The sequence below is a fragment of the Girardinichthys multiradiatus genome, chromosome 10 (genome assembly GCF_021462225.1).
Source record: "Girardinichthys multiradiatus isolate DD_20200921_A chromosome 10, DD_fGirMul_XY1, whole genome shotgun sequence".
Classification (NCBI taxonomy): domain Eukaryota; kingdom Metazoa; phylum Chordata; class Actinopteri; order Cyprinodontiformes; family Goodeidae; genus Girardinichthys; species Girardinichthys multiradiatus.
The window spans coordinates 31,725,693-31,739,843 of record NC_061803.1 but is presented as its reverse complement, the minus strand read 5'-3'; the positions used below and the strand labels follow the sequence as shown (position 1 = coordinate 31,739,843).

General features: G+C 40.4%; 1 protein-coding gene across 2 annotated transcripts in view; it reads left to right on the top strand.

The window, feature by feature from the left end:
* ankfn1 (ankyrin repeat and fibronectin type III domain containing 1) overlaps positions 1-14,151 on the top strand; it is a 119,853-nt gene that overhangs the window by 72,562 nt on the left and 33,140 nt on the right. For both annotated transcript variants that reach the window (XM_047376417.1, XM_047376418.1), the window contains 3 exons: positions 5,291-5,486; positions 9,315-9,525; positions 13,733-13,927. In XM_047376417.1, the coding sequence (XP_047232373.1) occupies positions 5,291-5,486; positions 9,315-9,525; positions 13,733-13,927 (602 nt within the window). The remainder of the gene's footprint in view (positions 1-5,290; positions 5,487-9,314; positions 9,526-13,732; positions 13,928-14,151) is intronic.

The following is a 14,151-nucleotide window of genomic DNA, read 5'->3' as shown; positions in this document are numbered from 1 at the left end:
TCACAGGTGATCTCCTCAAGTGTCCTCAAGTCAGCAGGAACTTCTATTTATAGTGTCCTTCTAACATTGAAAGAGGCGGCACCAAAACAAGTTGCTCTCAGGTGCACCTCAGAACAGGGGTAAAAGAGGGGCTTGTGGAGCTACAATAACAAGGAATTTAGACGAAAGCATTGCAGTTACACTTTGTATAGACCACAACTGAATGATTTAAGTGTGAAAAGGAAGGATTTAAAAGCATGATATATCTCCTTTAGCTTTGAAGTTGAAGAAGATGGACTTTCTTTCCCTTATGACTTTTTTTTAGATGTAGAATATTTCAGTCTTAGTTTTATACAGCTGCTGGAAAATACTCAAAAATCTGTTTGACTGTAGGCCTATCAGAGCAGATTACTGGTTCATCAGGAGGTTTTATTGCTGATTAATTTTCTAGTGAGCACTGAAAATGAGCTATTAGTAGTTTTGCCAGATAATCATCTTCACTAATGTGGTTCTGCTTCCAAGCAGATTCACTACAGAGCCATTAGGCCTAATTTAATGACTGTAACATTAACACACCGAGCCAATCATCGAATCCGATGTCCCGCTGGGCCAATTGCTAAACAATCAGGTAGCCTGAGAGCATCGATACAGATTGCAGGTGTGTTTTGTGCAGCCACTGCGCTGTTGGCAACTGTTTAACACAAAGTGAGTGTGTGAAGAGATGCATGGAGACGAGGAATGAGAGCTTTATTACTTGGTTCATTTACAACCTCATACCAAGAAAAAGCAGGGAACAAACAACGACATCTAACTGATTTGCTAGGTGACACACAATTAGTTTCTGTTGTGCATCATCAATGCCCAGCAGCTGGAAAACAGCTCCAACAACTTAGATCAGTGTTATTAAAAGAAATATAACTGAATTCAGGAAGGGATCCTATGTTTTCTAACATAGAGGCCAGCTACATCTTAAGGCTGTTTTTGGGAGAGACAAACATGATTTTGTTTCATCATAAACTCTCAGATTGCAGATTGTTGGGCACCACAGTGCTGACATACAGTTTCTAGATTCTTTGTAAAAACATGTTTTGAGAGCTCAAAATTCTACAATGATCCTACAAGATCAAAACAGTTTTGCTTTAATTGCTTTCCACCTGGGTCAAAAACAAAATTGGATTTGGGATTTTACGTGACATACCAAAAAAGTATTACACAATTGTGAAAGGAAAATGAAATGTGGTTTTGAAATGTTTTACACATGAAAATCTGAAAGTTTATTTGTATTTAGCCCCCGGGTCAATATTTATCACTGTATTTACAGCTGCAAGTCATTTGGGGTATGTCTCTAACAGCTTTAAACATTTACACACTGAAAGTTTAGCCCCCTTTTCTCTGCAAAACTGGTCAGTGAACTTCTAGTTTTACGCCTTGCCACAGTTTCTAATTTGGATTTTTGTCTGGACTACATGACTATGCTTTGATCTTAACATTCCATTGTAGCTCTAGCTGAATGTTTATGGTCTTGTCCTGCTAGAAGGTGAGCCTCCTCCAAGTCTCAAGTTTTTTATAGCTCCTAACAGGTTTAAGTGATCTGTATTTGGCTACATCTATCTTCCCATCGACTCTGACCAGCTTCTCTCTCCCTCCTTAACAAATGTTTCCCCTTAGCATGATGCCACCACCACCATGTTTCACTGTGAGGGTGTTTTATTTTTAAGTGATATTCCAACCAATCACTGCGATGTAACATTAAAAGGCATCCATTGAAATTTAGAGCTGCATAAGGAAGTGGGATTGAGCCTTAATCCTGCAGAAATGGTCTTGTATTTAATCACAGCTCACAGATCTTTATATAAATGTAAGCTTTCTCTCTAACTCAGCACAATGATGAACTGTTACTCAGAAGCAACTGTGAACAAGATAAAATAAAGATCCCTATCTTGTCTGTAATTAATTTAATTCTCTGGTGACCAATCACATGATGAAGAGTTGGGAAAACTTCTCATCTTTTTTCTCCCAGATCAGAGGCAACCACCTGTCTGGTTTAGTCCCTGTTTTGCAAAAGTTAAATGTGAATTTAAAGAGGATATCAATTGAGAAGCAGACATTTGTCTGTACAAAGGGCAACAGTGTCAGTGTTAACAGTGTTAAAAGGTCAGCCATGTATATTGTGTTGTTGGACTCCACCACTGCAGAGCCACAAAGCTGCAGGTTACTGGGAGGAGAAACTGGGCAGCTTCTCAGGAGAGCGCAGGTCTTCCTGTCAGAACTTCAAAGGTCAGCAGATTCATGTGTAACCATGTGAACTGTTTGGTCCAACTATATAAATATATATATACAGGGGTTGGACAATGAAACTGAAACACCTGTCAGTTAAGTGTGGGAGGTTTCATGGCTAAATTGGACCAGCCTGGTAGCCAGTCTTCATTGATTGCATATTGCACCAGTAAGAGCAGAGTGTGAAGGTTCAATTATCTGGGTAAGAGCACAGTTTTGCTCAAAATATTGAAATGCACACAACATTATGGGTGACATACCAGAGTTCAAAAGAGGACAAATTGTTGGTGCACGTCTTGCTGGCGCATCTGTGACCAAGACAGCAAGTCTTTGTGATGTATCAAGAGCCACGGTATCCAGGGTAATGTCAGCATACCACCAAGAAGGACGAACCACATCCAACAGGATTAACTGTGGATGCAAGAGGAAGCTGTCTGAAAGGGATGTTCGGGTGCTAACCCAGATTGTATCCAAAAAACATAAAACCACGGCTGCCCAAATCACGGCAGAATTAAATGTGCACCTCAACTCTCCTGTTTCCACCAGAACTGTCCGTCGGGAGCTCCACAGAGTCAATATACACAGCCGGGCTGCTATAGCCAAACCTTTGGTCACTCATGCCAATGCCAAACGTCGGTTTCAATGGTGCAAGGAGCGCAAATTTGGGCTGTGGACAATGTAAAACAAGTATTGTTCTCTGATAAGTCCACCTTTACTGTTTTCCCCACATTCAGGAGTGTTACGGTGTGGAGAAGCCCCAAAGAAGCATGCCAACCAGACTGTTGCATGCCCAGAGTGAAGCATGGGTGTGGATCAGTGATGGTTTGGGCTGCCAGATCATGGCATTCCCTTGGCCCAATACTTGCGCTAGATGGGCGTGTCACTGCCAAGGACTACCGGACCATTCTTGAGGACCATGTGCATCCAATGTTTCAAACATTGTATCCTGAAGGCGGTGCCGTGTATCAGGATGACAATGCACCAATACACACAGCAAGACTGGTGAAATATTGGTTTGATGAACATGAAAGTGAAGTTGAACATCTCCCATGGCCTGCACAGTCACCAGATCTAAATATTATTGAGCCAGGGTTGTGTTTATTTCTTTCTTTTTTTTTTTTTTTTACCCCCATTGCCTGACCAGTCAAAATGTAAGGCCAGATCTAAATATTATTGAGCCACTTTGGGGTGTTTTGGAGGAGCAAGTCAGGAAATGTTTTCCGCCACCAGTATCACGCAGTGACCTGGCCACTATCCTGCAAGAAGAATGGCTTAAAATCCCTCTGACCACTGTGCAGGACTTGTATATGTCATTCCCAAGACGAATTGACGCCGTATTGGCCGCAAAAGGAGGCCCTACACCATACTAATAAGTTATTGTGGTCTAAAACCAGGTGTTTCAGTTTCATTGTCCAACCCCTGTATATATATATATATATATATATATGCTGTTCTGGTTTTGAACAGTGAATCAAAAGTATCCAAACACCATTCAGAGTCCTAGCAGGGCTGCTTTTGCTGCAGCTGACAGGAAGCTGAATATGAAACATTTTCTTGTTTTTCTTGTTTTCTTCATTACAAACGTGAAAGAAGCAAGAACAGTAACGTGTGTTGGACTAAATGAGTTTGTAATGGTCCAACACGTCTGAGCTCCTCTTTATGAGGATGGCTGAGGTCCTCCTCCTCCTGTGGATAAAGGAATGAGTGAAAATATGGCAGCCATTATTGGTTTTATCAGTTGATACAAAATCAACTACATTCAGTAAGTCTGAGTTTTAATTTCAGGATCTTTTTAGATCAGTCATGCAGAGTCCCTCAGGGTACTGTGTTGGTCCTACTTCTGTTCCTGTGTTATGTATTCCAGTCAGGATAGCTTCAAAACCCATCTCCTCTTTTTGTTGCATTATCAATTCTGTCAGTTTATTTCTTTTGTTTTAATATGAAGTATTTTTCATCTCAGAAACTGTATTAACATGTTACCTTGAAAAATAAACAATTAGAATTTTGTTTAACAAATAATCCGGTTCCTTTAAATGTGTTTTGTTTTTGTGTGTAAAAGTCAAATTATCAAAGAAACACAAATTTTAACTTTGAAGCATTTTTTTTTATCTAAAACGTTTTGTTTTACTAGGCTTAATGAATTAATTGTTCTCCTTTTTGTCTTTGTCCACTGCACAGCTTAGTTTCTTGGACATACCCTAGAGTTAAGAATACTTCTTGCATGCTCCATGTTAGCAAAGCAGCCCTTCCAGAGTTTTAAACAGAGAGTAGTTCTTGCACCTTTGCTTCAGGCATCTTCTTTATAATGCAAGCAACCTTGGGTCAGTGAAGCACAGTGACTGTGGCATGCTTGTACTAGATCAGTCCAGACATCACACATAGCATCTTCATCTCATTGTCACTGTAGGTCCAGCATTCAGGTCTTAAAGGCCTGCTTGGTATGACATAGTCTTTAGGATTTTTAAATTTTCTTGTCTCATATCCCTCCTGTATTCTGCTTCAATTTGAGCAATGCTGCTGTATTGTTTTTGCGCCAATCAGGAAAGGTGATTGCTTCTAAAATGACTGGGCTGACTGTGTTAAGAATGACATAGGTCATATTTCTGAGGTTTAGAAACAAATCTAATTCTATTTGGGTACCCTCTCCACATCAGTATCGTGTTGCACAACATTTTGTCGTGTTGGTTGAGAATCTTAAGGTCATTGCTTCCAGGGACCACCTAGTAGATAGTGTTTGCTTTTTATTTCAAACTCAAATAAACATTAATCAGAGTGGAACTAACTTGTTTCTGTCTTTGTTTTCATGTTATTTAATAATGATGTTTCTTTAAAATGACACAGCAGTTCTTCACTGGGCTATTGTCTGAGGTATTTATGCATTCCATAGTGGTTTGGTTTATTTCTTTGTTTCCTCTCTTGCTTCTTCCCTCCTACTTTCCTCTCTTTGACAGAATCTGATGCATACAGCCTGACATGTCTTCACTCGTTTTATCACCTGCAGACCTCTAACTTCTCTTCATCCCTCCATTCGCAGACATCTCCCAGGTGTTATGACCCAACAGATGCAGAACCTGCAGCTGTCCCAGACCAGGAAGTGTCCCGGTGGGCCGGCCTCACCCAGCGCCGCCAAGCGCCTCTACAGGAACCTATCAGAAAAGTTGCGAGGAAGCACCTCATCCTTTGAAGATGCTTACTTCTTTGGAAAAACGGACCGCCTCCGGAAAGCCTCGGTGAGTTCAGCAGAGACAGTGTTACACCACTTGAACACTGCTACACTGTCTATGCATAGGTAAACACATGAATATCAGAATATATTATTATTATTTAGTTATTTGAATAGCCCTTTTAAAACTGCTGACTAGGCAACCAAAGTGCTTTACTAAGCATACATTTAAGGTAAAATAGCAAACAACCAGCAACAAAACAATACAAACACTGTAATAATGTGCCAGTAGTGCACTACTACTGGATATTAAAAGCCTTTCTAAATAATAACGTTTTAAGTTTCGATTTAAAATGGCCCAGGTCAGAAATGGAGCGTAGGTCCGGAGGGAGCTGGTTCCACGGTCTAGGAGCAGCTACTGAGAATGCCCTGTCACCCAAATGCACACACTTAGTCCTTGGTACATTTAATAAAAACTGGTATGAAGACCTCAGGGATCTACCACACACACAAAGACCTTCATTCTGCATGATGTACATTAATGGACAGCAGACGACTTGAGCAAATGTATTTTTTTTTGATGAATCCTCCCCCAATTTGATTGGGTTTTCTGGAGAAGAAAGAGTGAGAGCTACCATGACTCCTACTTAGTACAGTAACGCATCCTGATCCAATCCATGTTAGGTGTTGCTTCTTATCCATGGGAGAGGGCTTCATTACAGTTCTGCTCAAGAACACTGGCATGGATAAAGAGTAGGATCAAAACATCCTCCAAGTGCAACTTCCAACAATCCAGGGACTGTTTGTTGGTGATATGTGAATTTTCCAGTTTGGTAGAGCACCAAGTCACAAAGATAAAGTGATAAAGTCGATTAAAGATCAGAACACTACAATTTTGGACCTGTGTTCTGGAAACTCCCTAGATCTGAGCCCCACTGAGAACCCTGTGGTCAGGTCTGAAAAAACAGGTGAAGAAACTCAGGCCAGCAATCTGAGACCAACTCTAAAAATGGGATAGCATCGTTGAAGATTTGGTTCAAAAGGTGAAATCCACACACATCAACACTGGGGAGATTCACTTTGTTTAGGAAACCGATGGATTTGCGGATTAGAACTAATAAAATCCTTTGGATTGTTACTCAGTAAACCAGAGAAACCATTACCCTCTGTGACTCCACAATTGACACTGTGGAATCTTTCCGCTTCCTGGGAACCATCATCTCCCAGGATCTCAAATGGGAGCCAAACATCAGCTCCCTCATCAAGAAAGCCCAGCAGAGGATGTTCTTCCTGCGGCAGCTGAAGAAATTCAACCTGCCAAAGACTATGATGGTGCACTTCTACACAGCCATCATTGAGTCCATCCTCACCTCCTCCATCACCATCTGGTACGCCGCTGCTACAGCCAAGGATAAGGGCAGGCTGCAGCGTGTCATTCGGTCTGCTGAGAAGGTGATTGGCTGCAGTCTACTGTCGCTCCAGGAACTGTACACCTCCAGGACCTTGAAGCAGGCAGGGAAGATTCTGGCTGATCCCTCCCACCCCGGTCACAGACTCTTTGAGACTCTCCCCTCTGGCAGGAGGCTGCGGTCCATCCGGACCAAAACCTCACGCCACAAGAACAGATTTTTCCCATCTGCCACCAGCCTTGTTAACAAAGCCCGGAAACCACCCTGACACTCTCCCTTTCCCCCACACCCCCCCCCCCTTTTTTTTTGCCGACAGTACACCTGTAACCTGTAACTATGCGTTACATTAACGCTCAGCTTGAACTCCTGCTTTACTTGCACAATGATCACCTGCACTGTTGTATTGCTCTTGCATCTTATACTGCTCTATATTTACTCTCACTCACTTAAAACTGTGCACATATATTTATATTATATTGTAGATATGTTTATACTGTTTAATTTGTATTGTATTGCACCGACTACGCCAAAACAAATTCCTTGTATGTCCAAAAACGTACTTGGCAATAAAGCTTTTCTGATTCTGATTCTGATTCTGATTCTGATTCTGATAACACAACAATCATAACTTTCAGAAACATTTCACTATACGCTTTCCAGATAGTTTACAATCATATGTGTAAAAAAGCTGATAAATTTAAAGCTTACAGTAATGATTTACCTCAGCCACTCTGACCTTTATCAGCTCTATGTCTCTATGAAAGTTTACACTTTACATAATCAGTTTTAATAAAGCAAAATAAAAATAAAAAATAAAAAGTTACATAGTTAAATGAATTAACCAGAAGGGGATCCTGGTCAGGTTTCAAATATTGGATGGATGGATGGATGGATGGATGGATGGATGGATGGATGGATGGATGGATGGATGGATGGACCATTTTTCATGTTATACTCTTGTATTAACAGATATTTTGTTTAAATTTTTATTTTCAATAAAAACTCAAGGTCTGTAATTTATTTCGGCTTCAGAACAGTTTGCAAGCTTGTTTTGTCGATGAAAAATCATGATATTTAGTTTTTCTATAAAATGCAACAAATTATGTTATTAAATTAAATTAAATTATTTCATTGTTTCTTAAAAAGATTTTAAATAAATCTCCTTGCAGTTCAGTGGAATGTTCAATTCCAAAATCAATTAATGAAAAGTTGCGGCATCTCACTTGGTTGGGCAACACTGATGTTAGAGGGAAACCCTGGGAAGCTGCTGGTCTGCTTGGCTCTCAGACGGATGGATCAATAACCATCTTGTTTGCTGCTTCACTAATCCTGTTAACGGTGATGTCTGCAGAGCGCCAACTCTCATCTATTACAACTTTAAGTAGATCTCTGAGCAACCGCCTTTAGGCTGTTGGAAGGTTTAAACCTTAAACCCTCAGTTGGTTCTGGTACCAATAGGCGCTCACAGCTCAAATTAAAGGTCCAGTGCCATGCTCGGTGGCTCTGTGGTTCTCTGTCCATCTATGAAGCAGCTTTTCTTTTTTTCTGAGCCTCCATCATCATCTCGTCCTTCCTGTTACCCTGTGAAACATTTGGTCATTCAGACTCATCGAGTGTGAAGGATCACACTGCAGCACGTGTGTGTGTGTGTGTGTGTGTGTGTGTGGGGGCGTTGAAAGCCTTCCAGAACACTCTGCCAGCCTACTGACATTTACAGACCAGCCACAACAGCAAACATGAAAGGAAGATGCAGATGGATGAGGAGGAGAGCAGCCGATCAATACGCAGCACTTCATGCACCATACTGACATTTAACATTCTCACTGTTCAGACTCTTAATATCCAACACTGTCACACTTCCCTCCTAAAGAAGGATGGGCATCCCAAACATTCAGCCAGCGTCAGGAAGTTCTGCAGGGTTGAGATGGTTTCATCTCATATTAGATATATTTTAAGGCTTCATCAAAGTTAAATCAACTGCTCTAAACATATTTAAGAGATCCTAGCTATGGTTTCCTTCCTGACTTAAACTTATGGTTACAGTCCCTTGAAATGAGATACTAAAAATATTTCTAACTGCAGAGATAAAAGACAGTCTAAGTCCTTATCCACCTCTCCACATTACACATTTTCCTTCCTTTGATCCAAACTTTCATGTAATCGAGTAGTTCTGATCATTAGTTCTCAAGGGTTTCTGAGAGTCTTACAGAGTTTTAAAGTAATATAAAGTATTTAATATGCCTGAATAACTCTCTGAAATGGGTTAACAAACAAGTGTTCCTTTGAAAACGTTCAGGTGCTGAACTGAAAATGAATGAAAAAGCAGCCAAAGTCTGCAGGAACGTTTTTTAAAAACTTTCAGTAAGCCTGATCAAGTTGAGATCTAATTTAAGATTTCTCAGTATGTGGATACAGCAATAAAACAGCAGCTTAAATTCCTCTGCAAACTGTTCTGCTTCAAGCAGTAACCATGTTTCTCCTTTCAGACCATGCAGGGCAGCGACTGCATCTTTGAGGCTGTGGAGCAGCAGGATCTGGACACTGTGCAGATTCTACTTTATCAGTTTTCTGCTGAGGAACTGGACCTGAACACACCCAACAGCCAGGGCCTGACCCCGCTCGACATCGCCGTCATGACCAACAACACACCTATTGCCAAGCTGCTGCTGAAGGCTGGCGGAAAGGAGAGTCCACACTGTGAGTAGCCTACTTTCAGCTGGTCTTGGATCAAAGACATCAGTTAGCCATGCTGCTGATCCCAGATCAGAGAAGTTTGTTGGACCTGTTGCTGGATTCAGGTCAGAGATGTTAATTGGACTTGAAGCTGGTGTTGGATCAGAGACATCAGTTAGCCATGCTGCTGATCCCAGATCAGAGAAGTTTGTTGGACCTGTTGCTGGATTCAGGTCAGAGATGTTAATTGGACTTGAAGCTGGTGTTGGATCAGAGACATTATTTAGAACTTCTACTGAACTAAGATCAGGCATTATTTGGATCTGCTGCTCATTAAAGACCAAATATGTAAGTAAGACATGTTGCAGGACTAAAATCAGAGGAGTTAGTTGAATTTGCTGTTGATCTCATTTCAGAGACATTAGTTAGACCTGCTGCTCTTCACAGTTCAGAGAGGTTAGCTGGACCTCTTCCAGAACCCAGATAAGAGACATTAGTTGGACCTGCTGCTTGGCTCAGATCAGAGATGTTAGCTAGACCTGCAGATGCTCCAAACCAGTAAAATGAAATATTAATTCAATAGCAGAAACATGTTGACCGTGATTTTAAGATCTGAAGGAATTTTGTTTCTGAAACTCCACCATCTGCAAGGAATGTTTTTCTGTGGGTTTGTGGCACTAAAAGACCATGAGTAGAGGGGCTGTATCTGGATCTATAAACATACATTACTTACTTACATTAATAACCCTTCTTTGTTCTGTTTTACTTTTTTCCCCTCTGTAACTTCTGTCCAGCAGCATCTCTCAGTGAACATGTAACTTTACTTTTTAAAAGTTTATAATGCAGAAATCGATCTGTATTGTTAATTGCAGTCAGCCTGGTCTCTGAGCACAGCCAGAATATTCCACTGGTTTTCTGAAGTTTTGTGTGTTAGTCCAAGATTAGAGTTCTGACTTCCAAGGTAATTAATATGTAGCATTAATTCTGGGATCATCTGAACCCCAGACTTGGTTCAGGTCAGAATTTTAAGGCAGTCCTGTGAGAACTACGTGACAAAAGTTAGCAGGGGTCCTTGAGGTCTGTCTGCAGCCCTGAATGTTATGACCAGATGGTTGAAGCAGACTCCAGGATTACAACAACTCAAAGGCTGGTACCTAAGTCATGACATACATAAAAGCTATAATTGTGACACTGAGCATTAGGAAAAGAAATGCCTGTGCTGTGTCTGAAATGATCCCCTTTTTATACATGTTTACCGCTCAGACCTGATGACTCAGGTTCCAAATATGTTGCAGGTACCTGAGAATGTCACAAATCCTTTAACTCTTGGTGAAGGTCTGCTTCTGCAAATTTAATCTTAAGGAGCCCTCCTCTTTTCCCAGCCCACTCTCCCTTTTTTCCCCTCCACCAGTCTTCCATTGTCCTCCACAGGCAGGTGGTTCTTACCTTCCTGCTGTCAGTCCCTACCTCGCCTGCTGCTGTGTGCATGTGAGCGTGCACGTAAAGCAGAAACAGTGGCCGCTTTACACTGAGCAGCTACCTGCTGAATGGCTTTAACAGCGTTTGTCATTTAATGGTTGAACTTTTCCAATGATGCATGTAACACTGCAGCAATTACAGCTAAGTGATTTATTGTGCGGGGTGGGGGGGCATGCGGGAGTGCCGGAGCCGAGCTTGACTCTACAAACAGTGGTACAATCCCATCCCTGTAAACAAACAGAGCCGCCGTTCTGCCTCCAGGGGCCGCCGGCTCCGTTTCTGTCATTCCTCAAGTGCCAAGTAAATCAGTCAGGTGAGGGCAGACAGCGCTCAGAGTGTGTGTTAATATCTCCCATGATGCTGTGAGTTTCCACACAGGTCTGTGCTTCTACAGAGAGTTTGGGGTCAAATACAACTAAAGTTCAGATGAAAATTAAATGGAAAATTGTTACAAACAATATGAATCAAAACATATGGATTGATAAAGAATGGTGTGTTTAGAAAATCTGCAATAAATAAAACAAATTCATTCTCTACAGGCATTATGAGATTTTAGTAAAATTAGTATAAAAACCCAGTCCTCTTTGGAGCTCCATAGCTCAGCCATCACAGAAAATTTGAATTAATCTGACTCAATTGGATTCATTTTATAGTTGTTACACATTCAGTTTAAATTTGATCATTTGTTTTTTTCAGATTTTCCTACAGAATGTTGACCTTCAGAGTGTGGTGATGATTCCCACCATGTGAAATTGTTCAGAATTTCTGGATTTAAACAGCCACAATTTTATCTCCACATGTTCAGTTTATACATCAACACACAGGTATTTTTATTTATTTTCAAATCAGTCTAAAGTGCAGAGAGCCCACACTCAAACTCTAATTCACTCCTACTACATTTAAGCTCTGAATTTTACTTTCCAAGCTGGAAATGAAGGCTCTTCTTCACCTGTCAGATCTTCTACAAAAAAACGATGTAGACTCATAAAAATTGAGGTGTGAGTGTCAGAATCAGGGGGTAAAACAATTACATAAACTATAAACTTATTTTCATTTTTTTTTTTTTTTATTTAAAGAAAGAAAACACTTTTGGGGCCAACCAGTACCTTTAACTTGTCCATATTGGTCGATATAGCAAAAAGAATGGTCACCACTGTTTGGACACCATAAGAGTTGAATAAGGAAGTGGATGCATGTTGGATTCTCTAGCAGTAGCTGCACTGGCACTCACTGAAATTTAACTAGAAATTTTTTATTGAGTTTCCTCAGAAAATCAGAGCAGCCTCCGTTGACTGTATGATCATTTACAGGAACCCTAATACACCCCAGTGCTGTAGCTTTCTGTGCAGCAGGAACTTGTCAGCTGGTTGAGCAGGAAGTGACACCTGCAGGTCTGCTGCTGTGAATGGATGATACTGAACACCGATGCTCATCCATTTCTAAAAACTGTTGGAGCCTAAATTACTTTTTTTCAGGGCTGTTTCAGATGCCATTTCCATCTTTATTAGTAGACCACATGAATGCTCACAGCATAACTGGGTCTACAGATGATGACATGATCCCTTTGATGGCTGCAGGACTGAGAGTCACCAGAATAACTGCTGAGTTCTTTGAGATTAAACAGACGTTTGAAGATACACCATGCATAAATGTTAATCCTTTACATTCATTAGGGTCTGGAAAATGCTGTGGAAATCATCTTACAGATGAAAAAAAGAGTGTACACTTTTTACCTCCAATAGATCCGTGTTTCATCGACAGACAATAGAATACATTTCCATCCATCTATCATCAGTCCTGTCTACCCTCTGAGGATCAGGTGTCTAGGTTTCGACCATGCAAAACTGCCTGGTCTAAAAGTGGTTTTAGCTTTCACTCACTATTCAACATTCATAAAGTTTACAAAAAAAGTCTGCAAAAACTCCAGAAACCATAAACAATAAAGAAGAGATAGCTTAATTAGATTCTGCACAGATTAATTTGCTCCTTTTTGTAGTCATGATATTTCAGTGATAAAACAAATTAAACAAACTGCATATTTGTACTATACTGCTAGATGGAAACAATTTGAATTTAAATCTAAACTGTTGTTAAGCATTGGAGCAGGAGGACAGGCTGTGCTCTGACAATAAGACACTTTCTGGATATCACCAGACAAGAAGTTAAGCTCATTTCCATAAAAGTAACATTATCAACAGCGTCAGTCTGTCTCTGACTGCGTTGCTTCTACAACAGAGATTATCCTGCACTGACAAAATATCTCCATAGCAAATGAGAAACAATTGAAGTTGTAATTAAAGAAAGAAGGGTTAAAATAATTCTTGAGCAATGAAAAAAACTGATATGTTCATGCATATCAGTGAAGTTTATATTATATATATATATATATATATATATATATATATATATATATATATATTATTTACGGAGGTTTACATGTGTTACTAAAGTTTAATATTGTATGTTTTGATTACTGTGAAGCACTTTGTGACTATGAGCCTGTGAAAAGCACTATAGAAATAAAGTTTACTTACTTACTGTATAGCTCAGCAAAAAAAAAGATGTGTCACTAATGTGGAGGTCCTGAATTCAAGTGAAGCTCATTCTTTTCTTTTATTATGTTGATATGAATTTCATCACAATATACATACAAAAAAATAAGTCAATATTATGAGGAGGAGATCTTACTGGGACAGGGTGAGGTGGATCTAAATGAATGAAAACATGTTGTTTTTTTGCTTGTGTGTTTTAGTTGTGAGTGCGGAGAGCCGTGACGCTCACTTGAGCGCCCTGGTGGAGGAGGCAGAGCGACGGGCAGCTGACCTGGCAGCTCAGGCTCAGAGGGACGGCCTGTCGCTCGAGGCCTGCCACAAAGACAAGCAGCTGAGGACATGGGAGTGGAGGAGCAAGCTATACAAGCGCATGAGGACAGGCTTCCAGCATGCACGTGAGTCAACACGCCAACAACACAACAGAGTTCATGTGTTCATCTAATTTACAGAGCTCACACCAAATAAACAACATGGGGGTTTCTCAGTCAAAATTGATTTAGTTCAAATTAGTTTATTTATATAGCTCCGATTCATAATAAAAAAGGTTTCTCAGGCATGTTACAAAACATCAAATCCAGTTTATACATGTCGCCAATTCAGTCCAGACTGAAAGTCAATT